General features: G+C 45.7%; 1 protein-coding gene across 1 annotated transcript; it reads right to left on the bottom strand.

Annotated features, from left to right (window-relative positions):
- Positions 1 to 9,870: 9,870 nt before the first annotated feature.
- atp1b1b (ATPase Na+/K+ transporting subunit beta 1b) lies at positions 9,871 to 22,077 on the bottom strand. Its single transcript, XM_030361035.1, has 6 exons — positions 21,623 to 22,077; positions 18,880 to 19,008; positions 16,407 to 16,562; positions 15,506 to 15,690; positions 14,791 to 14,874; positions 9,871 to 11,927 (listed from the first exon to the last, which is right to left on the bottom strand). The coding sequence occupies exons 1-6, from the start codon at positions 21,711 to 21,713 to the stop codon at positions 11,670 to 11,672; spliced, it is 903 nt and encodes a 300-aa protein (XP_030216895.1). The 5' UTR covers positions 21,714 to 22,077; the 3' UTR covers positions 9,871 to 11,669.
- Between the last annotated feature and the right edge of the window lie 1,177 nt (positions 22,078 to 23,254).

Below are 23,254 nucleotides of genomic sequence, written 5' to 3'. Positions count from 1 at the left end.
CCAGCCATTACCTCTTATATTTTTCTTAACGACCACCCAAAAAAACAATAGTGTTACCCCTTAGAATTTTTTTCATGACGGCCGATAAAAAATCCATAAATAACCAATAGCTTGTGATTGGTCAGTTGCCAAAAAGACTCCTGACGTTGGCCGCTTTCTTCCTGAAAGTTGAACTTTTTTCAACTCTCTGTATGGCAGAAAAAACGCTGGGAGAGGCGTTTAAAAAAACGGCCGTGACTTTTTCCAGAAACGCTCTGCTCCATAGGAATAGAATGTAAAACAAGCGCTGGCAGATTTAAAAAAATGCTAGATGTGAACACGGCCTTACCCCTTATTAATTTTTTTCAATGAAAACCGATAAAAAACAACAGTGTTAGGCCGTGTTCACATCTAGCGTTTTTTGTAATAGGGCAAAGTTGAGCCAGCCGTTTCTTCAACAAAAAAAAGCTGGCAGCGTTTTTTGTCCTAAAAGCGCAGAGAGCGTTTTTTCTATTGCCTAGCAACAAACCCATTCTAGACCCGACATTACTCGCCTACGTATCCAGGCTAGTGCCCATTAGACATCTCGTAGTTCTCGACATGTTCTGTAATTACAACTATTAATCGCTCCAACGGCACTTTCCCGAGTGATTTGTCTGCCATTGTTTCTTGTTTTGACAGTTGAGGGTTTCCTTCGTGACGAAGTGTCAATGTTCCGCTTGTGATTGGTCAGATGCCCAAAAGACGCCTGACGTTGGCCGCTTTCTTCCTGAAAGAACTTTTTTCAACTCTCCGTATGGCAGAAAAAAAAAAAAATGCTGGGAGAGGCGTTGAAAAAAACGGTCATGACTTTTCCAGAAATGCTCTGCTCAATAGGAATATAATGTAAAACAAGCGCTGGCAGATTAAAAAAAACGCTAGCTGTGAACACGGCCTAACCCTTTATGTTCTTTTTTATTACGATCGACAGAGAACGACAGTGTTACCACTTGTTTTTTTTCATGACGACCGAAGGAAAATTACAGTGTTACCCCTCACGTTTTTTTTTTAAAAAGACAGATAAAGCACAACAGAGTTACCCCTTGTGTTTTCGTTTATGACGACCGATTAAAAAACAACAGTGTCACCCCTTACGTTTTTTTTTCATTCATGAAAACCGATGAAAAACGACAGCGTGACCCCTAATGTTTTTCTTAATGACAAACAATAGAAAGTGTCTGTTTATTACACTTGTTTTTTTTAAAAAAATGACCAGTAAAAAACTACAGTGTTACCCCTTGTATTTTTTTACACAAACGGTAAAAAACGAAAATGTTAGCCCTTTTGTTTTTTTCCTTGACAGCGTTCAAAAAACGACAGTGTTACCCCTTATGTTTTTCTTAACGACCACCAATAAAAATCCATGAATTACCAATAAATAATAAACCAATGAAAGACCAATGCAAAACCATAGTGTTACCCCTTATGTTATTTTCCTTGGCGATCTTTAAAAAAACGACAGAGATACCCCTTATGTTTTTCTTAACAAGGTTGCCCACGTCAAAACATGGTAACTTTTGCATTCCTGCTGTAACCACTAAGAGAGTAAACAAAGGGAAACTTAGACACACTGCTAACCTCACAAATCTCATACATATTGCCTCCTAACCAAAAACAACCTTAAAGCCTCAACAACACCATAAGGATGGGTCTACTTAATGTTAGGTCTCTTAATAACAAATAATCTTTAGTTAATGATTTTATTACCACCATTGCCACCCACATACTCTGCAAATTTTTTTCGATGACTTCACAGAATTATTGTCTTGCATCTCCACAGACTTTGACTGTCTAGTTATAACTGGTGACTTCAATTTTCATACTGATGATTTGAATGACAAGTGTGCAAAAAACCTTTTTACCATTTTGTCTCAATTTAGACTTAAAAATTGCTAGAGAAACATTTTTCTCCAATATCATTAAAACCAATACTAATAATGCAAAAACCCTATTTGCAACTGTTGACAGACTGACCAACCCCCCAACACAAATTCCACCTGATCTCCATTCCACACAGAAATGCAATGAGTTTGCAGCTTTTTATACTGATAAAATTGAAGGCATTGGACACGCCATCAATATCTCCACTTCAAACAAAAATGTTGGACTACCACCCTGTTCAGGCAAAAGTAACGTGGCAGGGATGGCATGCTTTAATGTTATAGACTCTAAAACTCTTGTGGAAACTGTGACACAACTAAAGCCATCCACCTGTTGCCTTGAGTCTTTACCTACCAACCTCTTTAAAGGTCCCATGACATGAAAATCTCACTTTGTGAGGTTTTCTAACATAAATATGAGTTCCCCTAGCCTGCCTATGGTCCCCCAGTGGCTAAAACTTGCGTTTGGTGTAAAACGAGCACTAGCTGTTCTGCTCGCCTTTGAAAAAACGGAGGCTCAAGCGCGCTGATTTGGAATGTCTGTGCTCATGACGTCATGAGGAATCTCGGCTCCTCCCCTTACTCTGCCTGGCCCGCCCAGAGACGTTGGCCCGCCAATGAGACTCGACCGTGCGAGCGCCACATGTGTGTGTGTGAATACACACACTGTAACGCAAGTGTTTCTTGTCGGTTCTTTGACGTGTCTTGTATTTCCACAACGAGACTGTCGTGGGGGTTATCTGAGCCATGTTTGAGAAGGAATTGGGGGAAAGGAACTTTGGTTTGACTCGCTGAAGTACATGAACTGCGACATGCCGCCGGTTGCCGCGAGGCACCATCGCCCGGCAGCGGGCAGCTGGCAGCAGGCAGCGCGCGGTTCAGTCGACTTCAGGTTGATGTGAAAGTGGAAGAACCAGAGACGTCGCAGAACCCGACAAAGTCGTTTGTGATTCATAATATCGTCTGGAGGCGCACACAATATATTATATGATATAGATATCTATGTATTATATGATATTATTTAGATATAGAGCTCCAGGACTGTAACGCAAGTGTTGTACACTTCCTTGTTATTTGGCGCATAACGCGTCGGACTCTCGTCTCTGGTATTTCTACAACGAGACTCGTATTGGGGGTTATCTCAGCCAAGGTTGAGAATGAATTGGGGGGAAAGAACTTTGGCTTCGACTCCCTCAAGTCAAGAACATGAACCACGACAAGGAGGAGAAAGGGATCTTTGCCGGGCAGCGCTTAGGCACCTCCGCCTCCGGCGGTGGTCCCTCAGCGGGGCTCAAGCGGGAGACATTCGCCGCCAACAATCCCTTTCTCCTCCATGTCGTGGTTCATGTTCTTGAGGGAGTCAAAGCCAAAGTTCCTTCCCCCCAATTCATTCTCAACTTTGGCTGAGATAACCCCCAATACGAGTCTCGTTGTAGAAATACCAGAGACGAGAGTCCGACGCGTTATGCGCCATCACACCAACAGCAGAACGGTTATCCAAATAACAAGGAAGTGTACAACACTTGCGTTACAGTCCTGGAGCTCTATATCTAAATAATATCATATAATACATAGATATCTATATCATATAACATATTGTGTGCGCCTCCAGACGATATTATGAATCACAAACGACTTTGACGGGTTCTGCGACGTCTCTGGTTCTTCCACTTTCACATCAACCTGAAGTCGACTGAACTGCGCGCTGCCTGCTGCCGGCTGCCCGCTGCCGGGCGATGATGCCTCGCGGCATGTCGCAGTTCATGTAGCCTACTTCAGCGAGTCAAACCAAAGTTCCTTTCCCCCAATTCCTTCTCAACCATGGCTCAGATAACCCCCACGACAGTCTCGTTGTGGAAATACAAGACACGTCAAAGAACCGACAAGAAACACTTGCGTTACAGTGTGTGTATTCACATTGATGTGGACGTTGAAGAACCAGGAACGTCGGAATATCGGCTCACACAGCTTTTGGCCGTGATAATATGTATTATATGATATAGATATCTGTGTAGGCTATATGATAATATTTAGATATAGAGCTCCAGGACTCCCGTGTGTTCTAGAATATTTACAGAACACGGCTAAAGGCTGTGTGCGCCTCGCCATTGCGATACATCCACTGTAAACAGAGCGCATGGTACCGTCCCTGGCTGCAAGCTGCTCAGGGCCACACCCCCACCCTCCTCCTTGACACGCCCACCGAAACAGCGCATTTGGGGGAAGCTCAATGTGCGACTGGCTCGGAGTGGCTGTAACTCTGCACCACGGCTGAATTTCAGGAACGTCTTTGAATACTGTGTTAGTTGCCCACTAATACCTATATTAAAGAATACATAAAATAGCATGTCATGGGACCTTTAAGAATGTTTTTGACTGCCTAGCAATAGACATATTGCAGATAGTTAACAACTCTCTCCAGTCAGGCAACTTCCCAAAAGCCTGGAAAACTGCAGTTATTAAACCCCTTTTAAAAAAGCGGAGCCTAGATACCTCTATTTTTAACAACTACAGACCAATATCAAATCTACACTTCATGAGTAAAATCATTGAGAAAGTTTTCCTCCAGCAACTTCATCACTTCCTGGCATCAACTGGTTGTTATGACACCTTCCAATCAGGATTTCGACCCCTGCACAGCACTGAGACCGCCCTCATTAAAGTTGTAAACGACATCCGTCTTAACACAGACTCTGGCGAAACCTCAATACTAATGCTACTAGACCTCAGTGCTGCATTCGACACTGTAGACCATACAATACTTTTGGACAGGTTAGAAAACTGGGTGGGGCTTTCAGGCACATTCTTAAATTGGTTCAGATCCTACCTACAAAATAGGAACTACTTCGTACATTGGCGACTTTGTATCAGATTCAACCAACGTGATGTGTGGAGTCCCACAAGGTTCGATCCTAGGACCCTCTTTATTCAACATCTACATGCTCCCACTAGGGCAAATCATGCAACATAACAATATTGACCATCATTGCTATGCTGATGACAAGCAAATCTATGTATCGCAATAACCAAATGACTATCGGCCCATAGATCTGCTGTGCCAGTGCATTGAGCAAGTGAAAGACTGGATGTGCCGAAATTTCCTTCAGCTAAATGAGGACAAAACAGAGATAATTGTATTTGGTGCTAAAACGGAAAGGCTTAAAGTAACCCAACACCTTCACTCTCTGTCCCTGAAAACCTCAATCAAAGCCAGAAATCTAGGGGTTATCATGGATTCTGATTTACATTTCGACAATCACATCAAATCAGTTACAAAATCTGCATATTATCACCTTAAAAAATTTAGCAAGACGGCATATGTCCTCATGAGGGCTCATGTCCACCGAAGACTTAGAAAAACTTGTACATGCCTTTATCACTAGTAAGCTTGATTACGGCAATGGTCTCCTTACAGGTCTCCCAAAACAAACTCTAAGGAAGCTTCAGCTTGTTCAGAATGCTGCGGCTAGAGTTTTAACAAAGACCAAAAAATGTGAACACATTACACCAATTCTTAAATCGTTACATTGGCCTCCTGTAGGTCAGAGAATTGATTTTAAAATCATGTTGCTAACCTATAAATCCCTACAGGGTTTAGGCCCAAAATATTTAACTGATATGCTTCCACTACATAAGCCTTCTAGAACAATAAGATCTTCTGAGACCAATCTGTTAATCATTCCCAGAGTCAACAGGAAACATGGGAAGGCAGGATTTAGTTACTATGCAACAAATAGCTGGAATAAACTCCCTGAGGATTTAAGAATTGCCCCAACTCTGAGCACCTTTAAAACAAGATTGAAGACTTTTATGTTTGCTTTAGCTTTCTGCTAAATCTTAAATATACTTTTATTTACTTTGCCTTTATTTGACTAAAATGCCTTTATAACTTTCCCTTTATTTTCTATTTTTACCAGAAAGATACATGATCTGATACCAGAGAGAAGGATAAGGGTTTGAGACCCAATTTCTGTCTGGGTTAGAGTCCTAGAATCTGGGTTGGAGTCCCAGAGAAAGGACCATGTTCCTTAGGTCGGGTTGGAGTCCCAGAGAAAGACCTGAGTTCTGCCTGGGTTAGAGTCCTGACGTCTGTCTGGGTTGGAGTCCCAGAATAAGGCCTTTGGTTCGTGGTTAGAGTTACTAGAATCCGGGTTGGAGTCCCAGAGAAAGTACCAAGTTCCTTTAGGTCGGGTTGGAGTCCCAACGCGGATACCAGAGAGACTGTTGATCTGATGTTAAATACATTGCACTTTCTATTTTACTCATTTCTTTGCATATGTTTTCTTTTACTTATCTATTATTCAATTTTATTGTATGACAATGTTTATATGTGAGGCACTTTGAGTCTGCCTTGTGTATGAAAAGTGCTATATAAATAAAGTTGCCTTGCCTTGCCTAACGACCACCAATAAAAAAACGATTGTGTTACCCCTTATTTTTTTTTCAATGACGACCAATAAAAAACAACATTGTTACCCCTGATGTTCTTTTTTATTACGACCGATAAAGAACGGCAGTGTTACCACTTGTTTTTTTTCATGACGACCAAAGAAAAACTGCAGTGTTACCCCTCATGTTTTTTAAAAAAAGACAGTTAAAGAACGTTAACCCTTACGTTTTTCTTTTCATTCATGAAAAACGACAGTGTGACCCCTTATGTTTTTCTTAATGACCAACAATCGAAAGTGTCAGATTTTTAAACTGGCTACCCTTATTTTCTTTTTTTAACAATGACCAATAAAAAACTACAGCGTTACCCCTCTCTCTTTTTAAACGATGACCATTAAAATACGACAGTGTGTCCCCTTATGTTTTTTTCCTTGACGACCAGTATGCTTTTCTTAACGACCAGTCGACCACCAATAAAAAACGATAGTGTTACCCCTTAAAAAAATTCATGACGGCCGATAAAGAATCCATAAATGATCAATAAATAATAGACCAAAAAAAATGACCAATAAAAAACCACACTGTTACCCTTTATGTTTTCGTTCATGACGACCGATAAAAAAACAAGTGTTACCCCTCATGTTTTTAAAAAAAAAGAACTATAAAGAACGACAGCGTTATCCTTGTTTTTTTTCCAAGACGACAGATGAAAAATGACGGTGTCACCCTTTAGGTTTTGTTTTCATTCATGAAAACCGATAAAAAACGACAGTGTGACCCCTTATGTTTTTCTTAATGACCAATAATAAAAAGTGTAAGTTTTTTACACTGTTGACCCTTTCTTTTTTTAATAATGACCAACTTCAGGTGCTCCTTTGTGCCGGCAGCCAGTAGGCTGTTCAACAGTGCCTGATGATGATTGTGTTTGTGTATGTTTATGTGTTTGCATATGCATGTGTGTGTGTTTAGGTATGCGTATATATGTGTATATGCATCACCCATCTTGATGTTGGTTCTGTTTGTCTTGTTTTGTCACTATAAGCGTCTACTTATGCATTAGCACTTTGTATTTATTTATTGTATTTATTACATTGTTATTTTGTCCTGTGTCCTTCCACTGCTGCTGCAACAAACAAATTTCTCCTACGGGGGATTAATAAAGTTACATCTTATCTTAAAAAACGACAGTGTTACCCCCTATCTCTTTTTAAACGATGACCATTAAAAAACAACAGTGTTACCCCTTATGTTTTTTCTAATAACGATGAAAAGGAACGACAATGTTACCCCTTTTGTTTTTTTTCATGCCCTTGTGAAGTCATCGAACCAATAAAAAACTATAGTGTTACCTCTTACATTTTTGTGGTAGTGGTAGTGGTGGTTGATGATGATGGAGGTGGAGGTGATGGTGGTTGATGAAGATGGAAGTCGAGGTGATGGTGGTGGGGGTGGTTGATGAAGATGGAAGTGGAGGTGATGGTGGTGGTTAGGTGGTGGTGATGGAGGTGGAGGTGGTGGTGGTTGATGAAGATGGAAGTCGAGGTGATGGTGGTGGTTAGGTGTGGTGATGGAGGTGGAGGTGATGGTGGTGGGGAGGTGATGGTGGGGGTTGATGATGACGGAGGTTGAGGTGACGGTGGTGGTGAGTTGTTGGTGGTGGTGGAAGTGGTGGTGGTGGTGATGGAGGTGGTTCTGAGGTGGTGGTGATGGAGGTGGAGGTGATGGGGGAGTTGTAGTGTTTAAAACAGAGATAGGGAGATGGGGGAGGCAAGTGTGAACACACAGTCACACAGACAAACGGTGTGAACACACAGACACACACACGCACACACCTGTAGCCAATCTGTCATCGTGACACTCTCTCTCTCCCTCTCTCTTGTTCTCTCTCCCCCTCTCACTGCCCCCCCCCTTCTCTCTCTCCCTATGGACCACAATGGAAATAAGCATTCAGGCTTTATTATCCCTATTTTATCCCATTATTATCCCATCCCTTACTATTTATGTATTTTAATGTATGACAGAGTGCTGCAAATAAAATCAATCAACTCTTTCAGTCTCTCCCCTTCCCCTCTCTCTCCCCACCCCTTCCTTTCTCTCCCTCCCTCAAACAGGAACCTGAATCACCTGGCAACTGAAAAACATCTCGTCATCGAACTTCTCCTTCACTCCAGAGAGGAAGCTTACCTCTCTCACCATGTGGAGAAAGATCGAAGGACAAAGGTCAGAGAAAAGGAGAAACGCTTGCTTCTGCGTTCCCCTGGGTCAGTCCCAGCGGCGGTCGGGGCGCCGGGGCGTAACTGGACTTAGAACTGCTACCGATCAGAACAACAGAAAACGAGCCACAACGTTTATGACATGAGGACAGCACTTAAAGGGGTGCTGTGGCTACAGTAGCTCAGGAGGTGGGCGAGTTGTGACTAAACTTGCTGAATGGATCCCGGCTCCTCCTAGTTGAGTGTCGAGGTGTCCCTGAGCAAGACGCCTCACCCTGACTGCTCCTGACCAGCTGAGCATCGCCCTGAGGGGTCTACTCCGCCGTCGGTTTGTGAATGTGTGTATGAAATGATTGTAAGTCACTTTGGATAAAAGCATCAGCAAAATCCCCTGAATGTAATTATATTACGTCACCAGGTGTGAGTGTGATTAGCCGTTTGAAACTCCGCCCTTTTCCTGTATCTTAGTGACATCACAAGTGGCCGTGTCCACTGAGATGTATGTTATCTTCTCAATTATCTAGAGAACATGATTTGTCGCAGTATCTATAACTTTACCCTCTTCAAAACAATGGCCACCTGTGAATATATGAATGAAAAGACTTAAGAACAAATTTTAAATATAATATAAGAATAAAAAAAGCCCTTAAAAATATAACTTCATCTTATCCTAAGTATCTTTGTTGTATACGGGGAATGGGTTAACCTAGTGATAGTTAGTGCTTGGCACTCGTTTCTATGATCATCCTTACTGTACCCACAGATATATATTGTTTCTCTTTCTTCTGACAAATGGATTTATTGTAAGTCGCTATGGATAAAAGCATCTGCTAAATCGCCCTCAATGTAAATGTAATTCTAAATTGACCGAGTCATATTTTAAGGGTTAATCTTAAGTCAAATAAATGCCCTAGGCAGTGATTATGGAATGCAAAAATAACTGATTGGCTTCAGATATAGCCAATGAGAAAGTGAATCAGCGTAGCTAGGAGAGTAGTTAGGTTAAATATAACAATTTGGCAAAAATATGACTAAGGCAATTGCTATGAGGCTAACAATACCAATGATGCTATGAGGCCAATGATATCGATGATGCTATGAGGCTAACGATATCAATGATGCTATGCGGCCAACGATATAAATTATGCTATGATGCTAACGATATAAATTATGCTACGAGGTGAACGAAATTGATTATACTACGAGGCTAACAAAATAGATTATGCTATTAGGCCAACGATATAAATGATGATGTGAGGCCAACTATAAGGATGAGGCTAACTATATCGAGTATGCTATGAGGCTAACGATTACAATGACGCTATGGTGGTGAAACTAAATGTGAATAACGAAACGTGCAGACAAGACAGTTAGTTTTGTCTTTTTATTTTATTTCACTTTTGTTTCTTACTCTGATTAAATAAATGACAAGAGGGGATGAGCTCCTGAACCATGAAGGATGTCAGACATTGACTTTTTAGCACTTAAACATCGAGATCAAAATAACACCGAGTACTGCGTTTGCTTCTGACAAAAAACTCCACCCTCAACGCTATTCCCCCCAGCGACTTTGGTATTGTACTTATATGTTCAACTGTTCTGGATAAACAAAATGTACAACTGCATAAATATAAAAGTTATAACCCAGCCACATTGAAATGGCAGACAATAACAAAAAAACCGAGTTTATCAGAAAGGTGACCCCTCCCCCCCACCACGTCGGACGTGCCCCTCGTCGGACCAACATATCGGATTTTAGTTTTAAGGTATTCGTTTCCGCGGGTCAAAGATCGTCCGATTTCCCGATGTGCCGATCGCACGTGTCTACATTCAAGGTGAAACGGATAAAGACCAACCGACAAAGAACATCTGTTTTAAAGAAGAAAAAACACGAATCAACCGTCTTTTTTTTTTTTAAAGCCCCTGATACCACATTTAAAATCATTAAAAGAGAAAAAGAAATGAAAAAAAAAAGCATACTATAAAGATTTCCCGTCCCTCCCCCAACCTCGATTCTTCCCTCGATCAAGACATAAAAGACACAAAAAAAAGATGGAAAAATTTAAATTAAAGTTAAAAAGTTCCCTGGAGCGAAGCCATTTCCTCATTCGATCCCAGCGTACCGCCAAAATATTGTGTTTTTCCCTCCATCTTCTTCAAATCACAGAGTATACATCTATATATATATTAGATATATATACACGTATATACACGTCTCAGACTGCTAAAGCTTGCGTACATAAGAAAACCGGTTACAACATGGTTTGGAAAAGACCCAAAAAGTCTGCAACTACTGCATTTTTACACTCCCAAAAATAAAAAGATATATATATTTATATATATATATCGTTATAAAGACGGCTCTCTACACAGTGGTGAAATATTGATTTACAGTTAGAAATGAACGGTGTCTCGTATCCCCTGTGGAAGACCTCCATTTACAGTAGAATAAATATATTTTTTCGTGGGTTACTCTATGCTACTCATCCTGTAAATGACAAACTCTAAAGCGAAGCAGAAAGCGGAGAAAGCTAGTGTTGACGGCGGCCATTTTAAATCACCGTTCCCAGGGGTGTGGATGAGTCTTCGGGGCGGCCATTTTATTTTTTGGGGCGGTTAAGTTTTCATTTTTTTGTTTTTATTCGTTGTTAATTCGTTCATAAGTGTTTATTTTTTTTTAACCTAACCGATATTACTCATACCCCCGTTTTTGTTTTACACATCTACTAAATTATGTTATGTTCTTTTCCCTCCTCTCCCTCCCTCCCTCCCTCTCCCTCTCCTTCACTTCCTGAAATGAGTTAAGCTCCAATGTGTAGAAGGGGGTCAGGGGAGGGTGAGGTATAGTGTGGGGGGGAGGAGGAGGAAGAGGGGGAGGAGTGGGAGGGTATGATGCTGGATGAGGAGGAGGAGAGTCAGGAAGGAGTGAGGTATAGTAGGAGGAGGAGGAGGAGGCGAGGGGTGAGGTATAATGTGAGGGGGAGGAGGAGGAGGGAAGGGGTGAGGTATAGTGTGGGGAGGAGGAAAAGGAGGAAGGGGATGACGATACTGGACAAGGAGGGTCAGGGAAGGGTCCTAAGGACAGGACAGGGGTTGGGTGTCGGGTTGTTGGGGTGTGGGTGTCACAGGGTGTCACCCCCTCCCCCCCAGGCGGTCAAGGAGACCCTCATCAACTTTTGATGTTGAACTTGATGTCGAATCGTCCCTGGAAGCGGTCCTTGTCGCTGTAGGCGATGTTGTCACCGTACACCTTGCACTCGATGCGGATGTCGGCGTTCATGGTGAGGTTGACGAACTGCAGGGCCACCAGGGGCTGGAGGTAGTGGGGATGCAGCAGCTTGCCGTAGTACGGGTAGTACTGCAGCGGGAAACCGCCACCGATGCCGTAGTACTTCACCTCGCCCACCTTGCCGGCATCCTCCTCCCTCTGCGGGGGGGGGGGGGGGGGGGGGGAAAGCCGGGATGGTTAGCGCTCACGGCGTGTGGTGGGGCTAGTTATGGAGTTTACTGCAAAATGGCGTTTGAAAATGGCGGGAAGGTTAGCCCTTGGCGGTAGCGTGTGGTGGGACTAGGGACATCCACTCTCTGCGGATGTGAGGGGGAAGAGGGAAAAGGGCGGGATGGTTAGCGGTCGCGGCGTGCGGTGGGGCTAGGTGGGAAGTTCATTGTAAAATGGTGGGTGTTGTATCTGTGCGCGCTAGTTCGGTATCGGGGTCTGGTTTAGACCGGTTTTGATAACAGTTGATAAGAAGTCAAGAAAACTGATTGTCTGCATTCTCGTTGGTTGCACGACCCTGTTCACCGTATGATATTTCTACGTGTTTGAAGTCACGTTTTATACGTTACTTTTGTGTCACTGCAAGTACTCGTCTATTATGAGAATCCTTACTAACCTAGTGATTGTAAGTGCTTGGCAATTGGTTCTAAGAACATTCTTACTGTACCGACAGCGAAAGATTGTTTCTTTCTTCAGACAAATTGACTTGTTCTAAGTCGTTTTCGGATAAAAGCTTTAAAAGCAGTAAATTTAACTTTTTACATTTTTTTTATTTCAGAAGCGGTATCATTAAAAGAATCAAACCACACAAAACACACCCAACACAAAAACAACATTGTAGGCCTCTCAAATGTTTTACCAAGTGAAGTTCTACCATATTCTGAACAGTGCATTTGTAATCATAAACGCCGTGGCCTACAGCCGATGCACAACACTAGGAACTAGTGTTCTTCCTCTGATGTTTTCCTACGTCCATCTAAACACCAGCGCTAGCTTTAGCATCATTGGCACACTTTAGCACCATCGTCGAGGAAAGATGAATCCACACAGAGCACGGCACACAGCAAACCATGACAATCAAACACTTACCATATCCTTAGCTATCTAACGAATGAAAACAAAACATGCAAAACATCCGCAATATAATTAGTAACACAAAACACAGGCAAAACCACAGCCAAATTTCGACAAAAAACGTCAAAGTGTCTCAAACAATTAACCGTTAATATTATCTTCGTTATACAACACAATGATAACTTGTTAGTCGCGGAATGACAGAACAGACCAGAACAATGTTAGAGAGCCCCCTAAGGCATGGGAGTAACAATACATACTAGGGGTGTAACGATACATGTATTTGTATTGAACCGAATTGGTACGGACATCACGGTTCGGTGCATGGATTTACACAGAGAATACGAAGTACAAAATTATATAAAACTGGCGTGCGAATTAATTCATTTAATGCGGAACTAATGTTTGATACGCAAGTTCTTCAGGGACAACTAATGGCACGTTTCCACTGGAGGGTGCGGGTTGGTTCAGTTCGCTAAGGTGCAGCACGGATCGCGTTTCCACCGCCAAAAATGGACATGACCCGGACTGAGCCTTATTGAGCCGTAGGGGTACTGAGACGCCTGGTCCTACCAGACTCTCGTATTTACTCTCACGGGTGTCTGTTGAAGTTTAAAACTATTGGGTCTGCCCAGTGACACTCTGGATCTGCCATAACCAATCGCTAACGTTTGGCCAGGAATCACGTTGTGCGTAGGCTGTAAGCAAACCACACACATGCGTGAAGATGTCCGTCAACGAGAGCTGAATTTAACGTCATTGTTCTCAGCCACTCCCTCGTTTGCTGATTGGACGCAGAAAACATAGCCCAGACCTAGTACTGAAGGGAAATTCAAATTGAGCTGAAGTACTTAGGCGGGCGGAGCCAAGCTAGTGTCGGGCTGCTATGAGGTCACAATGCTAACGTAGCTGCCACGGCTATCGCCATCCGGTTTAACCCCCCCCACCATAAGGGTACTGTCGGCCGTGGAAACGCGAGCCGTAACTGAGCTGTGCCGTACCCTCACTACTCCGGGCTACGAGACACTAGCCGCAACGAACCAACCTGCACCCTCCGGTGGAAATGCGCCGATGCTGTGTACTTTGCACTTTCATAAATAAGACATGCTGCATTTTCAGTTTTATAACTGATCGTCTTATTTTGTTTAGTCTGGAGATTATGCGGGGTACTTGTTTACATCTTAGATTACACACTTCAGGCTGTTGCAGCTAGCTCAGGGGAGAGGCTGTATAACACTAAGTGGTACAACCTGAGTGATGCACAATAAAAAAGAATTCCCTTCTGCATTTTTGTTTTTTCCCTTCATTGTACTGAACTCGTACCGAACCATGATGTCTGAAGAGAACGTGACTTCAGTGTAACGTTACACCCCTTATGCATACTATTGTCATTTTCAGTACTGCATGAATGTTTGCGTGCATGTATGCATGTATGATTAATTGAATGCCGTGTTCTTTCTACAGGGCAAGTTGTCCTGAAAAGAAAGCGAACCGAGGCCTTGGGGGAGCGCTGTCTGGAAAAGCACATTGTCTTTAGACCTTTCTTACCTTGCATGTCCTGCACTTCTTGACCCGTCTTTCAACAATAATCTTTACTTTGAATATTTGTTTGAATGAGCATTGGAATCGGACTCATAACTTTAGATACTTTATTTTTAATCGAATCTGGACATTCAGAACATGAAGTGTCTACTCCAGCCTCTACCCGGTCAACCCACGAGTGGATCACCATGGACATCGTAATCACTATACTATCCATACATAACAGTTCATTCTCCAATTAAAAAGGGAAACACATTGATTTGGATTCCTCCCAGTCCACCCAGTAGGGGCTCCCAGACTCTGAACCCCAGGGGGGGTCCCCCACTAACCCTCACCCACAATCTGCCACAAGGGGTCCTCCCCACTCTGCCCTCCAGGAAGGGGGTCCCAGACGTACCTTGTTTGTGCAGTAGATGGGCATCACGTTGGGCTGAACCTTGTGGTGGGCCTCCTCAGGGATGCTCTCGTTGCTCATGGGGGGCTGGCGGGGAAGGGAAGGGGGGGAGAATACAAGGTCAGAGTCACGGGTAAGACGGCATTGTGGAGCCTTTATCAAACCACTGACGGCAACGTGGCCAGTGTTTTATCTCACCCTTTTACCCCCCCCTCCTCCTCCCCACACTATACCTCACTCCTGTAGCCTCCCACTCCTCTTCTGCCTCCGCCCTGCCACACTATACAATGCATCTTCCTCCCCCAACAGCCTAACTCACTCATGTACCCTCCTCAGTGTTTCCCCCAGAAAATGTCAGGGGGAGTGGTCTTCGGTGAGGGTTTCAGTTCAGACTATTGTTTTGAACAGTATCACCAATGCATTATTTTATCTTTATTTTTTTTGTACCTGATGGAATCAATCTCTCTCTCTCTCTCTCTCTCTCTCTCTCTCTCTCTCTCTCTCTCTCTCTCTCTCTCTCTCTCTCTCTCTCTCTCTCTCTCTCTCTCTCTCTCTCTCTCTCTCTCTCTCTCTCTCTCTCTCTCTCTCTCTCTCTCTCTCTCTCTCTCTCTCTCTCTCTCTCTCTCTCTCTCTCTCTTACACACACCTCACCCCTTTCTGACCCTCCTCTCCCTCTACTCACCCCTTCCTCCCTCTCCTCCCCCCAGAGGACACTCACCCTTGGCCTGAAGTTGACGATGCGGTTCAGCTGGACGATGATGCAGGGCTTGCCCTCCTTGAAGCCGAAGTCGGGGTCCTCCAGGCCGGAGCAGTCGCCCAGCAGCGAGCGGGAGAAGCGGCACGCCTTGCGGACACCAACGTCGCTCTCCAGCTCCCCGCGCTCACGGTGCTCCGTCGGCTCCTCTGGAGGGGAGAGGGGGAAAAAGGAACGGGTGAGACAAGGAACAGACAGGAGGAGGGGAGGGGGTTCTGCGTTCCTCAAGGAATAGACAGGAGGAGGAGGAGGGGAGGGGTTCTGCGTTCCTCAATGAACAGACAAACCGAGGAACCACGGAACGGACGAGCCAAGGAACCGGTGAGACAACGAACAGACCGCAAGGAACGCAAAACCGATGGATTGACGAAGGAAGGAAGGAGCGAAGGAAGGAGCTGGGCTGCTACATTACGGGAAAAAAAAACAGTCACGATAATTTTGGTCAATATTGAAATCGCGGTTTTTCCAAACGATGATTTTTTACCTTGAAAACATGATACATTTATTCAGCATTTCTCTGCAAAAATACACTTTGTAACTTAGAACTTTGAAATGTCCCCTTAAAAAATTACACAAAATGCTCAAATAAAAAAATGTCAAATAGAATATAATGTACAAATATGGATCCAGCTGATTGGTGCTGAGAGAGGAGAGGAGGGAGGAGAGGAAAGGAGGCGAGGAGGAGCAGAGGAGAGGATAGGAGGAGAGGAGGGAGGAGAGGAGGGAGGAGAGGAGGGAGGAGAGGAGGGAGGAGAGGAGAGGAGGCGAGGAGAGGAGAGGAGGAAGAGAAGGCGAGGAGAGGAGAGGAGGCGAGGAGAGGAGAGGAGGCGAGGAGAGAGTGGCAGAGGAGGTGCAAACTCCTTACCGCCGCAGTCGTCGTACTGCATCTGGTCCCGCTGGTTCTCTTCGTCGTACTTGGCCATGAAGGCGCGGAGGCTCTTGGTGTACTGATTGTAGGTATCGAGGTCCCGCGTGTTGAAGGACACCTCTGTCTTGTCTGAGCGGGGCATGTGGGAGAGGCCTGAGGGGGGAGGGGGCACAAGGGGAGGAACGTCGTCAGAGCTTCATGGGAACATTGTCAGAACGCCGTCAGAACATCATGGGAACTTCGTTACGTTTTTGTGCGATTAAACCAAAAACAACCGTTGGTAAATGTACGTAAAAAATAACCATGTTTTTGCACAATTTAACCAAAAACAACCTCTCTCTCCCCCAAGCATGACGCCACGTCTCCATGGGAGGGTCAGGAGAGGGAGACAGACCAATAAACCAGGCTCTACCGAGGGTACGGTAGAGCATTGGGGGGGGGGGGGGGGGGGGGGGGGGGGGGGTCAGGGTCACAGGGGGGTTCGAAGCCATCCATAAATCAGAGGTTTGAACCAGCTGGGGTCTTAATTGAACAGCCAATCCCAGAAGACCGGGAGCTGTTGCTTAACGATTTAACCGTTGTTCCTCAAATGCAAAGAAGGAAGTTGGTGGGAGAGTGGGGGAGGGAGGGAGGGTGAGGCATGTGAAGTATTGGTCAACAGTCAAAAGGGAGTGAGGTGTTTAAGGTGAGGGGTGAGGACAGGGTGCAGTCATTCCGTAAACGCACATTTGTGCACTGTCGCACGCACACGTGTGTGTGTGCATTTATTAAACTGACTGAGAATTCCACTTTTTTTTTTTAAATATCGGAATAATGTGGGACGAAAGCGATCCAACAATTTGGACGTTACACTCCAAATGAGTAGAGGAAGTACCTCCATGATCAATGCTGCTGTGCTGTCAAAATAAAAGTCCCCTTGGCCTAGCCAAGTAATGAAATTCAAACCCTTCAAATATTAACTCGGGTTCGCCTGCATAAATCGCTCACACCTTGCCCTTGGCCCCCCATAAACCTTTGTTTTACACCCAGGGCATCCTTTGGAACCGACCCTTATCTTAACCTTTATCTTAACACAAGGGCAGTGTTTTATTAGGCTCAAGTTGACCCCATCGCGAGTACAGCCGAGAAATCAAACTCAAATAAAGCTAAAGCTAACGCTAAAGCTAACGCTAAAGCTAACGAAATTATGTTGACGAATGACAGACGCATCGGTCACTTATCCTCCACGCTAGTAAACACCAACCTTTGGTGAAGTGTACGTTAGAAAAATGATTGTGTGCATTTTTTTGCACGATTTAAAACCACCTTCGGTAAATGTTCACTTTTCCGCCATGATAGCAAACAATCGCTCAAAAGTCTGGCTGAACTCTTCCCATGGGAATAAAAGTCACCATTTAAACGTACTCCTCTTCCTAAGGGCTGCCCGCCGGGGAAGGAGCGACTCGGACCGTCTGGGCCCATCGGAATTCCACCTCAGCTGAACTGCGCCTGAATGTGTGAAATTCAATACGGCTACGTTTAGCAGCCTTCTGCTGCTGTCGCCTCGCTCCCCCTCCCCTCCTCTCTCCCCCTTCCTGTTCACTCCCCTTCCCTCTCTCCATCTCTCTACCTCACCCTCCCGCCCTATCTCACCACACTCCTCTCCCTCCCCCTCTCTCCCCCTCCATGGAACAGCAGCAGGCGACCATGCAGGCCTTCTGTCTCGGACAACACAGCAGAAGGCTAGCGTCGTAACCCGACCAGTCATGTTGTCGTGTCGCCATGGCAGCGGGCACGCCACCAGTGGGGGCTTGTGCTGTGTCCTGTTGCCTCCCGTGAAGATAATCGTCAGGAAGTAGGGAATCCCAGACGGCCTTGTCTCCGGAGGGTAACCAGGCAACCAGTGACGCGATGACCAGACCCCGGAGAATACCAGGGCCGGGAGCACACACACATCAGAGCATACATGACACTCTCAAGCACTGTTAATAAGAGGAAAGCGCTATAGAAATGTTATGTATTATTAATAATAAATTATTATTATTATTATTATTATTATTATTATTATTATTATTATTATTATTATTATTATTATTATTACCACAGGAGCGAGGGGAATGATGCGCAGCTGTCAAAAATGAAACAGCTACCGGATAGTGTTACTTTCCTGTTTTTTGCGGGTATTTTGTGCTCATTTTTGGGCGATTTAATCAAAAACAGCCTTTGGTAAACGTGCGTTCGGAAAATGTTTGCGTGTTTTTTGCGTGATTTAACAAAAAACAACCACAAATGTGTCGAGATATCTACCAAATTGGATTGTACGATTTAACCAAATTTCTTTAGCGATTTGGTTAATTCAATTTTTACAGAATTTTGCCAATTCCTTCCACAAATTCGTTACTTTTTTTAAATCACACTCAAAAGTGCACACATATTTTTGGCAAAGTCTGACCGATAAGCTCTTGACCCCGGAGAGGTCTGGATCTTTTACCTGGGGGGGCGACCCGGTCCTGCCAGGTGGGCTTGTAGTTGCTGAGAGTCATCAGCATGGCCTGGATGGTCCCCACAAAGACCCCCGCCAGACAGGAGTAGAAGATGACGTAGAATGTCAGGATCTTAACTGTGGGGGGGGGGGGGGGGGGGGGGGGAAGAGAAAGAATGAGAAAGAGAGAGAGAAAAAGACAGAGTTAATATGACGGACTGGCTATGGCTGCAGTCATCAGACCCAGACGCCGGCCACCTGACCGGCTCTAAAGCCACCGTTCCGGACGCCGTTTCAGGCTCAAATCCCACCAGGAATGTCCCATGGGTTCAAATCCGTTTACTCTCTGGTGCTACGCTAGGCTAGGCTACCAGCAGCGTGCAGAGTGGCATGCAGTAGGAAAGATGTGTTGCTGTTCCAGTCAGTGTTGTGGTTCTTTTTCGCTAGATTGAGTGAATCAAATTCATGTGAAAAGCTAACATCATGCTAATGCTGATTAATCCAGAGTCACTAGAGTTAATCAGAGGCGAGTTAATCCAAAACCTAAATTGACAGAATCGAAGTCACACTAAAAGTGTGTAGAAATTTTGGTGCAACTTTGATTCAGTCAATTAATTTTAAAACACACGTTTTGGATTAACTAAACTCTAGTGAACTGTAGTGACTCAAGTTGGATTAACTAGACTGTATTTAATCCAAACATTTTCTAATCTAAATTGACAGAATCGTGTTGACACAAATAGCTATGGTGATGGCCGCACTGGTTAATCCAAAACTGGTTTGAGGAGAGTGTTGCTACAATTTCTGGCACCGAGAGTGAAGACAATTTGAAGAAACACTCATTTAATGATTAAACCAGCACACACACACCCTGGGCAACACTACTACAGAGGCACGCATTCACATTCAAATGCGCGCACACCGTGGCTCCGCCCCTTTTAGGTGACATCAAACCACTCCAGTGAATGGAAAAACTAGATCTAGAGATCTAGCTCTCTCTCTCTCTCTCTCTCTCTCTCTCTCTCTCTCTCTCTCTCTCTCTCTCTCTCTCTCTCTCTCTCTCTCTCTCTCTCTCTCTCTCTCTCTCTCTCTCTCTCTCTCTCTCTCTCTCTCTCTCTCTCTCTCTCTCTCTCTCTCTCTCTCTCTCTCTCTCTCTCTCTCTCTCTCTCTCTCTCTCAGCAGGTGAGCTAGCATTCTTTGCTGCAGAGGCCAATGTCAACGGGGTCACGTCGGACGCGGTTCTTTTTGCGCCTCTGAGCTCGGTGCGCAGCCTCGCTGTGGGGAACGCGGAGGAGGGGAATTTCCCAAATTGCGGAGCTCCTAACTGCCATGCGAGTGAGTGACAGCAGGTAATATTGGCTGATGTTAGGCGCCGCAATGGCTCCGTTTATATAACCATATCAGAGATGAGAGTCTATCAAAAAAGAGAGATAACCATTATAAACCCGCCAGGTTTGATGATGTGAGGGCAGCCGAGATCGGAATCACCTCTGACGTCCCGCGCATGCGCGTAGCGGGACACGGTTCCAATGCATCAGCACTTTTCTCAAAGTGTCCTCCAAGTGCCCTCCTGATGACGTAACACCCCCCCCCCCCCCAGACCACCTGGAGGGGCTCACCTCGTAGCCCCCCCCCCCCCCCTCAATCACCATGGTGATACACTTACAATTATCACTAATGAGACCCTTAACAGTAAAGTCTCGGTTGATTGCTCGGTGCCACGCGAAGTCACGCGAGAGGATTAAGTGAGTGACAGTAAAGTCTCGGTTGATTGCCCGAGATCGCGCTAAGTCACGCGAGAAGATGACGGTGAGCGACGTATACGCTTATCGATAACCACGATCGATGCCCTTGACAGTAAAGTCTCGCTTGATTGCCCGGTGCCGCGCGAAGTCACGCGAGAGGATGAAGAAAGCGAGTTGACATTGAATCGGGAACCCAAGGACATCCAACACCGGATGAAACCGGAGAAACCAGTCAGTCAATCAATCGATTCCTTTGTCAACTCAGGACCGGGGCTGACATTTGATCATGGAAACACAATCACTCTGCCTGCCTCCCCCCCCCCTCCCCCGGAGGGAGGGAGGGAGGCCCGAGTCTCCTTCCCCTCACCTTGGCGGGTGATGCATTTTTAACCCTTGGCTCGCGACAGCTCGATGGTTAAATGGCGCGCGTTCTGCGCACGCAGCGCGCGCGGAAGTCAAACACCTCCAGGATGATAGAGGGGGGGGGGGGGGAAGAGAGACAGGAACTCAGTCCTTTACGTCCCCAGGCCATCCCCATAGCGACCGTCCCGATAGCGACCGGCACGTCTCAACACAATCATCCATCATTACGTGACTTATTATGGTCTGTGCACGAATCCCGTCCGTCACCTACACTGTTAACACATCAACGCGGTGATTTCAGTCCGCTACTTTTCTAAAACCAGTAAGGAGTACCAAAGCAGTCCCGCGTCCAGTACCTGTTCAATGACACTAAACCAGTAAAAGATCAGTTCTGCAGTACCGAGCGGCAAAGCGCCACGACAGTCGGTGCGTTCGAAGGCGACGCGGTAGCGACGCGACAAACGCGCACTGGCGTCTCAAGGACGCCGCGCACGAAATGCTGCAGAGGCGAAATCCAACAGGTGGAAATGCGACGGACCGGACTCGTCCACGGCAGCGGCGCGGTGCCCGGAGCACCGACCCCGAGGACAGCCTCCTCCGCGTTCCCCTCCCCGCTTACCCGACGCCTTCGGACAGATACTCACACCAGCTCGACCCAGTGCGTCCCAGAAGCTCCCCCTTCTCGGAGTTCCACACGAAGCTCTTCCAGCCGCCGTCATCCTTGTTTGCCGGCATGTTTCCTTTTTTTCGCTTTACTTCCTTTTTATTTAGAAGGTTGGATTCTCTCTTCGTCTTCTTCTTCTTCTTCTTCTACTACTTCTACTACGGTGCCCTGTTCCTTGGTTACCGGTCCGAACGCGACGTCGATGCACGCGGCTCTGCGCTGAGGGGAGGGCGAGCCAATATATCCCCTTCTGCTCTCGCGACTCCGCCCGGAAACTCCCGAGAAGTTACCTACAAGGGGGGGGGGGGGGAAGGGGAGGACAGTCGTCGTCCAATAGGAAGAGAGCAGGGCGCCGACGCGTCACGGCAACTGGCCGCTTTGGCAACGCCCGCTTTCCCCTAGCCGTGAGTAACGACAGGAGAGGAGACGTCTCTGTCTGTGTCTCTCTGTCTGTGTCTCTCTGTCTGTGTCTCTCTGTCTGTGTCTCTCTCTCTCTCTCTCTCTCTCTCTCTCTCTCTCTCTCTCTCTCTCTCTCTCTCTCTCTCTCTCTCTCTCTCTCTCTCTCTCTCTCTCTCTTCATACCGGGAGCCTCACGTGAACACGCTCCCCCACCCCCCCATTCACGCGCGGACCGTGTGGTAGTTTAAAAATGCACCGTGTCCGCGTTCCAAATCGCATGATTTTCCCTTTTTTTACTCGTTGCGCGTAACCGCAGCTGCCCCTTATAGAAGCACGTGCACGTGAACATACCCGCTTCATGCGATTTGGACGAGGTACAGGTGATGTCGCTGATCGCTCTGGACACACACACACACACCTACACACACACAGCTGTATGAGTAATCACACACACACACACACACACACACACACACACACACACACACACACACACACACACACACACACACACACACACACACTCACAACTGTATGAGCACACACACACACACACACACACACACACACACACACACACACACACACACACACACACACACACAGACACACACACACACACACACACACACACACACACACACACACACACACACACACACACACACACACACACACACACACACACACAGAGAAGCCTGTAGTGAACCCAAACAAAACCGCAACGTTGACAACAACAACATCAACACACAACAAAACAGAACCCCCAGTGAGCTGAAACCGAGCTCCTCCCCACAGATACTGTGTGTGTGTGTGTGTGTGTGTGTGTGTGTGTGTGTGTGTGTGTGTGTGTGTGTGTGTCTGTGTGTGTGTGTGTGTGCTTGTGCGTATGTGTGTGTGTCCATGTACATGTGTGTGTCCATGTACATGTGTGTGTGTGCGTGGGTTGATGTACGTGCGTGCGCGTGTGTGAGTGTTCCCATCTACATGTGTGTCTGCCCATGTACATGTGTGTGTGTACGTATTTGTGTGTGTGTCTGTGTGTGCTGGTATGGTAGTGTGTGTCTCCTGATGAGCAGAGCCAAATCACTGTTATGGCGTCGGGGTAATCACTGTTTTCAGAGGAAGAGGAGCTCTGCTCTTTAAATTGCAGGTTTCGCCATGTGTGGTAATCTGGTCGCGTTAAGGTAGGGAGAGTTGTACGTTAATGTGG

Source organism: Gadus morhua, chromosome 7 (assembly GCF_902167405.1).
Source record: "Gadus morhua chromosome 7, gadMor3.0, whole genome shotgun sequence".
NCBI lineage: Eukaryota > Metazoa > Chordata > Actinopteri > Gadiformes > Gadidae > Gadus > Gadus morhua.
This window is presented reverse-complemented; position numbering and strand designations above follow the sequence as displayed.

Bases quoted from the DNA above. Each gene is read 5' to 3' on its own strand.
- atp1b1b (XM_030361035.1), bottom strand. From the start codon at position 21,713: ATGCCGGCAAACAAGGATGACGGCGGCTGGAAGAGCTTCGTGTGGAAC. The intron at 16,563-18,879 runs GTAAAAGATCCA...CTCCCCCCTCAG, and splicing joins GGACCGGGTCGCCCCCCCAG to GCCTCTCCCACATGCCCCGC. The intron at 14,875-15,505 runs GTGAGTGTCCTC...CTTCCCCGCCAG, and splicing joins TCGTCAACTTCAGGCCAAGG to CCCCCCATGAGCAACGAGAG.